At 35.0% G+C, this 8,729-nt stretch overlaps 1 protein-coding gene across 1 annotated transcript in view; it reads left to right on the top strand.

The window, feature by feature from the left end:
• Positions 1-8,101, top strand: part of LOC131434884 (pyruvate dehydrogenase phosphatase regulatory subunit, mitochondrial) — a 12,155-nt gene extending 4,054 nt beyond the window's left edge. The window contains exon 8 of the mRNA XM_058602122.1: positions 7,589-8,101. Within this exon, the coding sequence (XP_058458105.1) occupies positions 7,589-7,825 (237 nt within the window). The 3' untranslated portion in view covers positions 7,826-8,101. The remainder of the gene's footprint in view (positions 1-7,588) is intronic.
• The last annotated feature ends 628 nt before the right edge of the window (positions 8,102-8,729 follow it).

Below are 8,729 nucleotides of genomic sequence, written 5' to 3'. Positions count from 1 at the left end.
TATTAAGACTACAAAGAATGGGTTGCTCCTGGTATACTAGCTAAAGCAATATCCTCCTAATAAATATGATAAAATACTACAAAGAAAGCTGCAAAACCTAAAAGCCTTTGATTAAAAACTACACATATGGATGACGTAAATTATATTAGACTTGAAACAATACATGAAAAATACAGAATTTTTTTTATTATAATTTCAAAAGTTCATCGATAAATTGTGTACAAGAACACGCTTGAAAAAATTCTTTACGTTTTCAAATAGAGTGGAAACGAATCTGCTTCTTGATTTAAATTTCAGAAATGTGTTCATGTTAATTTCGTGCGGCAACTTAAAACCGCAAGTATTACAAACAGTTTGCTTCTTTTCAGTACTTGAACTGAATAAATGTAATCGAAAATACTCGAACAATAATTCAGTTTAATTTTTTTCATGATTGCAATGTATATGGGTTTGTTTACCTATGTATGTTATGACCAGAGATGTCAGATATTTTCATAGAAAATCTGTATTGATTCGTATAAAATATCTGTATTTATCTGTATTCGCTAATAAAATGAAATTTCTACAATACAATTATGTTAAAAGGTGTTATTCCAATAGATTATGGTTATAGAATGGTAGATTAAATTTCATACCTCATATTATATTCATCGACGAAATTTTATAGTTTTTTCCTATCAACAACAATTGAATTATGGTGCCATATACTTGTCTAATTTGAAAATGTTCACTTCATAAGTTGAGATGGATTTCCAAAACTCAATATGAAATGTCGAGTCAGGTAATACAACTGTCAGTCTGGCAATAATGTTTCATGATGCCAGGACTTGTCTAACTTTTAAGTTCAATTTAGTTACAAATTTTAATATACATGGATTTCAGTGTTCTTCATTAAATATCTGCACAAAAAATATATATTTTAAAAAGTGATTTGTACGTTGATTCCTAAGCGTTTATCTCGTCATTGCAATCAAATACTAATAGATAGTTTAATTTTTTCCTTAATACTTTTGGTGAAATCTGTATAAATCTGTATTAAATTTAAGAAATCTGTAAGAAATTTGTACTCTGTATTAAATCTGTATGCGCATGTAAAAATCTGTATAATACAGATAAATCTGTATAAATGGCATCTCTGGTTATGACAGTTCGAGCAGCGTCAGTCGAAATCTAGTACCACATTGTTAGGATCTCGATCACGAGGTCGAAAGCGATACGTAATGTCTCAGTTCAGTCGAATCGACTTCAAAAATAATCGTTTCGAGCAACTCGATTCGAGATGCATAATGTCAGCCCACAGAAATCTCGGCAAAAAACATACGGTACAACATTTTAAAAGCGAAAATGTTGCCGCCTTGATTTTTTATCATATTCTAAAATCCTCAACAACTGCTCGCAAGCAAGGTATTGAGAGACCAGCCAAAATTATGGACGCAAAAGGACTTCGTTCTCTTTTTCGTGCCTTCAACAACAAGAATTCACTGAGCCAACGGGATGCCGCAAAAAAAATTCAAACTGTTTTCACCGGTACATCTGCAAAACTTTGAAAAGAGTTGGAATAAAGTGCCGAAAGAAGGCACGAGCCCTGGAATATACTGACGCACAGATTTAAACGCTGATGTCCCAATGCCGCTGGTTGATTAAAAATTATTCCGGAAAAAGTTTTGTTTTGGACGACAAAGTTATTTTCCTCTTTCGAATACGCAGATTCCCGGAAACGATCGATACTATTCAACGGATAGTTCTATTGCACCTCCGAACATAAAATATAAGTTTAAACATAAGTTTGAACAGAAAGTGATGCTGTACATTGTCATTTCCGAGAAAGGTATTTCTAAGCCATGGTTCAAGCCCTCTGGTTTGGCAATCAATCGAGATGTGTACCAGAACGAATGTTTGAACCCGTTAGAACAAGTTAATTGAACAGAAGAAACCGAGCATGTTCTGCTACTCTTGGGTTCTGTAATAGTAAAAACTCCTACGGCTACCTACCCACCAGCAATCAGTCCACATATCGCATCACAAGTCTAAATCACCCTCCGCTGTTGCTAAAAATCTTAAATCGGTGACGGACGGCGAAGGTCTACACAACTATTTTAACATACATTGTATTTTACAAAAAATATATTGTATTTACGTAGAAGCAGACAACTTAGGTTTGATTTTTTAAGTAAAAGTATGATAAAATGAGTAGTTTTGTGAAAATATTCTTAATTATACAGTTCCTTACATTTTATTATTCCCGTGCTAGAAAATTAATATTTCTCTGAAATATACTTTCAACGACGAAAAAATGGTTTAAAATCGCGGTGCACTTTGTCACTATTTGAAACGCTTATCAATTTATTTTAAAAAAGATAAAAGGCACCGTTCTTGACTGGTCGGGAGATTCTCCCGACATTTATCCTACAGATAATGTTTGAGACTTAATGAAATGTGATGGCATACTCCAGGCATACTCTTACAACCAAGCAGGATCTGAATCGTATATACATCAAAAACCTGAAAATGTAACGAAGAAATAAAGAACAAGTTTGAGAATTGCATTGACAATATGTCTTGTCGTATAGCAGCCGTGTTGGCTACTAAAAACGGAATTGTGTTCTCTCTTTTAGATTTTCAGTGAAAATCGCGGTTCAATGCATACGGCGCTGGTCTTACAGGAGTGTATTGGCAAGACTTTGCTTTGCAGTATCGATATTCATCCGAAGCTTCGAGAACGATTCACAATGATTTTTACTTGGTGATGTTCGTATCTATAGTAGTTCTGCTTTCCGACGATTTCTTGAGTGTAATAACATTGATTTAACATATTTTAGACACTACAATCCAACTTCACAGGTGTTGATTATATTAAAGAAAGAATGATAATTGAACGGCTAAATGCACAAAAAGGATAAGCGCGACTTAGTTTGAAAAACATATTTTGAAATTGTGAATGCAAAAATAAGATAAAGACATTGAGTGAAAAAAGGCGGTTGGATAATGTCAGAGACATAACTGGATGTCGTGAATACGAAAACAACTGACATGTTCCTTAACACTTCCGAATATCAATTAGTTGATCAATTGTATGAATTATGCAAGCATTTGACTTTTTCACATTTTTCACAAAAACAAAGAAGGCTCCACTTGGTCTCGATTACTGTGAATTTCACACAGCGAAAAGTGCACAAATCTAATCAAAATGTTCTAGATTTGCACTAAACTGAGGATATTTATCTTCGATTTGCGAAGATCCTAATAGTTCTTTAGAAAACTTTTAGAGCCATTAGAACGACTGATTTTGTGTGATGCTCCTCACCGTTGTCCTCTTTTCGTTGTTTTTTCACCAATGCAAACGACTAGCAGCTGTAACGTAATCGCTCTTGTCGGAAGTGAAAATAGCTTTGCAAACGACACACAATACATCTGTTCGCAGTGGCGATAGAATCCAAACTGATCCAATTTTTGTTGAGATGCTCGTTTTTACCTGATTTCGTTTGTAGCTTTTTCACTAATGGGCGGTCCTAACGGCTATAAAAATAGCAGCATATAGAATTTTAATGTCGATTATTTCATTTCGGATTTGCATTTCATTGAAAGAAACTATCAGGATGCTGTACGGGATTCATTCCTGCCTTTCAGAAGAACCAAATTGAGGAACTCACTACGATATTAAGTACTGTTCGGAACATTTTTCTTGAACGATTTGTTGTACAGCAGCTGATATTTTGTTCTCTAACTCAGTACGCGTTCTGATTGGCTGGTGTTGACATGGGTCAAATGAGACAGGTTTTTCAATAGTGTACTATTGAAACACTTCAATGCTGTTGCTATACACGTTTAAGTTGAAAAATTTCGATTCTATTGGTAGTTAGATTATATATATATATATATATATATATATATATATATATATATATATATATATATATATATATATATATATATATATATATATATATATATATATATATATATATATATATATATATATATATATATATATATATATATATATATATATATATATATATATCCCTTCACAGATCACTGAGCTATAAGCTTTAAAAATACGAGAAAGGCAAACGCGCCTTATGAATTATCCTCTTTGATACTCGTTTATACCAAACATTTAACAGTTTAATTTTGAATTATTTGAGATTATGTCACACAACTGAAAAATCATAAAATTGTGATCATATTTCCGATGGCATGTAGCAAAAATTATGTTGATTCGTTAGATACAGCAATAGATATTCACGTTCAAAAACTTATCACTCTCTTAGAGGGTAAATTTTGAAAAGGCACCCCATTGTAAAGTAAGTCGTATTCACGACAAAACTGGACAAGGAGACCGGCCACATGTCACATGCATCAACAAATTAAGTTTAAAGAATCTAAATTTCTGTTTGAGCTGTTAGTAGAATGTTCTCACTAATAGTACTGTTGTTGTACCGTTGAATTCCACTATATCACGTCATTACACTCTCACAAAGTCACTATTTTCACAGTCACACTTTCGGAAAATTAGTGACTGCTTTAAAGAATCGCCCCGTATTTTTTTTCCATAAATACGTTTATTTCTTGAGGCATTGTGTTGCGTCGAAATCTATTTTTTCTTCATATCTTCCTCCGATTTTACTTTCTAAAGATGTTTCCGATGCGCCTGTTTTGTGATGACCCAATACTTTTCAATTGGCCGCAGTGGCGGGGATATGAAGTCCATCGGTACGAAGTTCTGCTCATTAGTCTTGTACCACTCCAAAACGGTGCTTATTGATCATATCGGTTGGAGTGTTACGCTTTTTACATGAGAGAATTGATTGCTAAATTATGTATTTTTTGGCAATCTGCTGCTTTCTAACGTCTTCTTTTACATCAAACTTATGATGAGTAGTAAAAACAGGATTTCCGGAAGTTTGACTTCGTGTCTCATCATCCATAATGAGACAATGCGGTTTTGTCAACATTTGTGTGTAGAGTACGGAAGATCTGTGTTTATCCACCTTATTCTGCCGTTGTCTTGCCCGGAAGTTTTACTCAAATGCAGTCGCCACATGTCTTACAGAACTGTTTTAATTCCTCATGGAAAGCTTGAACTACCCACTTGTGATCCTTTTCATTTATAGGAAATCCATTTTGATCACTTTTTTCCATCCGATTAACAGTTGTACGTTCGTTGTATCGATTTAGAACACGATATATCGTAAATTGAGCAATTCTCAGCTTCCTACCGATGGCACGATGAGAGAGATCCGGATTTTCAAGGTGCGCGAGCAAAATTATTTTACGCCGCTACTGTTCTTCTGACTCCCTCACCCGACGATTGCAGTAGTATTACTGCCACTCACACAATGTAAACATTATAAATTGAGCTAGTTTCACTCAAATTTATATTTGAAAATACCTAATGGGTAAAACTTATAGCCATTTGAAAGTGCGGCAATTTGAGTCCTTACACCCTTTACTTGAATATCAATCTCATATCAATTATCGCGAGTAAGCTTGATGGATGAAGTCTATCCTTAATACACTTTCAGAGATAGTATGGATTTGCTCAGTGAAATGTCAAACATTATCAACTCTTGTTTGTCTCATAACCAGAGTACTCGGATACCAGTTCCATCTAGTGCAATATTGAAATATTCGAATATTAGTGGTGTTTTTTGAATATTTCGGGTAATAATGCCTGATTTTTACATTTTGCAACCAAAAAAAAATCTCAACATTCTTGTATGGGAAGTTCACTCTGAGCTGGAAAAACCTAACTTAAAGATCATTCCAACAGCTATAATTTCCGGAAGGATAACGGATGTTAAGCCTCAACTAAATCAGGTAAACGTATCAATAGAAATAAATAACTTTCATTGAAGTCTGGGATATGTAATAGACAAAACACTTAAGCACAGCAAATAGACAAAACACTTAAGCACATCATCTAAATGGAAATTCTAATACATAATACATATCAATGTACATGGAAATAATTCTAAAAGTAATGCTAAGTAAGCTTTTATGCTAGCTGTAAATATTCCAAGTATATCCAACCGGCGAGTTAGAAGCCGCAAATTTTCTTTGATCGGGTGGATTTTAATTGATACAAGCGATTTTATTTTCAAATTAATTATGCTAACTGAATCACGTTTTTGTAAATAATTGAATTTGTAAACATAATTAACAGAATATTCAATGCGTAGTACAATTTTCAGTCAACAAATACTAACCCCTATTTTTTGTTTCGATCGTATGTGAAATGTGAGTTCAAGTTTTCCATACAAAAGCAACACTCGATAGAAATAAAGAAGGGAAATGTTCACATTCGATCGAAATATCCCGATTTGATCGAAAGACATAATAGGGGTGACTATAATATTGCTGATCCAACCAAATTAGTCAGACTTGAACCTGATCATTTTTATGCGGTTTTGTTCCGATTTTTAAAACGGAGATAATGAAAACAATAGCAACAGGTATTGAAGACAATGATAAAAGTAAATTAATTGAAATAACAGAAACGTATCAGGTGTACAACTTTGCTTCCGCCGTATTTTCCAAAATTAAAAGCTTTATTGCGAAAAAGTGCTTACAGATGAATTATTCAAAGTAGTGTCCGTCGCTAGCGACAACTTTCTCCCATCTTTCCGGTAGTTTTTCCAACTCTTCGAAGGATTGAAATTATTGATCTGCCAGGCCGTGTGCCATCGATCGGAATAGGTGGAAGTCAGAAGGGGCGACATCTGGGGAATACGGCGAGTGGGGCAAGACTTCCCCCATTTCAACGTTTCCAGGTACTTTTTGACCACTTTTGCGACGTGAGGCCGAGCCCAGGACCTTGAGACGTTTTGAAATGGCTTGCTGACTCACTCCCAACGATTCGGAAAGTTCTTGGGTTTGGCACGAATCTTTATCAAGCAATGCTGAGGATGTTCACATACACGTGCTTCAATAGTCGCCCATACACTGCAATCCAGAGGATTTAAGTCAGGCGAGCTAGGTGACCACATCTCTTTGGACCAGAATTGAGGCATGTTGTGCTTTCTTCGACGTGTGTGCTTTTTTCGATCTTATATACGACTGTTGGACACACTGTCGACAGTAAACAGCTTTTCATCCGTAAAAAGAATGATAGTGGATCTCTTCTTCAGATTACTAAGCACTTTCTTGCTTCGCTTCACTCTAGCTGCTTTAATTCTGTCAGGAATCAAATGTCTTTTAACTCGATCTCTAGATTTTCTTTTTAAGTCATGTTTCACAACTCTTCTTACCGTTGCGTCTGATATATTAGCCTGCTTTACCATTTTTCTGAAGCTTCAAACGGGATTACGACTTACTTTCATCTTAATGGATTGTACCAACCCTGGCGTTCTTACAGATCGCTTCCGTCCACTTCCAGGTTTTCTTCATGTTTAGTTGAATAAGTCTAAACAGTTCAGGATCCTAGACCTATTATTAAATATATTGTATCATCTTGACTAAATTCTTCGCAGTTTTTATTTTATCACTAAAATTTAAATAATTAACATATTCAAACATAACCACCAATCTGTTGTGAATATAGGTAATAAAGCTCAAATAATCGTTTTTGCTGGTTTTGTTGTTGCAGATATGCCTGGGATTCGTAAAGCATCTTGACAACAATGGTAATCCATTGCCGGTGACAAATGATTTCGTGCTCAATGGTGACTATGAAGTAGAAATCGCCGGAATTCGCTACCCGGCCAAAGCCAACTTGCATTCGCCCAATCTACCCACAAAGTATCCAGATCAGGAACGCGAAGCGTACAAGGCAACGAGAGACAAATCGGACGACAGCAGTTTGCTCGCCTTACGGAAGAGGTAATCGAGTTAACGCGCTATCCTTTGCTAGACCCTCCAATAGTGTTTGTGTGTGTGTGTGAATGTGGAGATGTGTGTGAGTGTGTGACTATGACAATATGTTATTCAACAAAAGATATCAAAATGAAATCAATCATTTTAACGTGCAAAGTGTTCTCATCTAGAAAAACGCGCCAATTACATTGGTCTTCCTTATATTTTGTTAGTTATTATTTATTGTGATTTTTGCTTTCAATATTATACTCAATAAAATAATGAAATATATATATGAATTTTAACAGATATTATTCTACTGTGTTTCTTTCGAAATTACTCTATCATATGTTTTAAAAGGGTATATTCGCACTGGTGTCTCATTATCTGTTCAAACCATGCTATGTATAGGCTAGGAATTATGTAGATCGTGAAAAACATCGAATCCTGAAAAACAGGTAATCTATTTTTAGCCCATTGTAGGTTGACATTTTGGCGTCTTTTTTTGTAGGCATTTCTGACCAATTGATACAATGAATCAAATTTTCAATTCTTCATACTTGTGAAGCAATCAAGCCATTCGTTTTCGGTATCGGAAGTTATGAGTATTATGTGCATTAATTCTATTGTTTTTTGAATGACTACGATAATTTTGAACTCAACTCAATTCGGAGAGGGAGTTAAGTACTTACCTTACCTTACTTATCAGCCTAGTCCTGTGGTGTTTTTTGCTTTGTTGTGTTTTCATGTAGCCCAATCCATGGTCGCTCTTCGCTAGCCATTCAAGGCCCGGATACTTCATTTTCGCCATCCATTTGATCAATCCATCTTGCTCGCTGTGCTCCTCCTTTTCTCGTGTCTACCGGATCAGATTCAAAAACCATTTTCACTGGGTCCAGATGGCATGTCCAGCTCTTAGTAGTCATCCAACTGTT

This window comes from Malaya genurostris, chromosome 3 (genome assembly GCF_030247185.1).
Source record: "Malaya genurostris strain Urasoe2022 chromosome 3, Malgen_1.1, whole genome shotgun sequence".
Classification (NCBI taxonomy): domain Eukaryota; kingdom Metazoa; phylum Arthropoda; class Insecta; order Diptera; family Culicidae; genus Malaya; species Malaya genurostris.
This window is presented reverse-complemented; position numbering and strand designations above follow the sequence as displayed.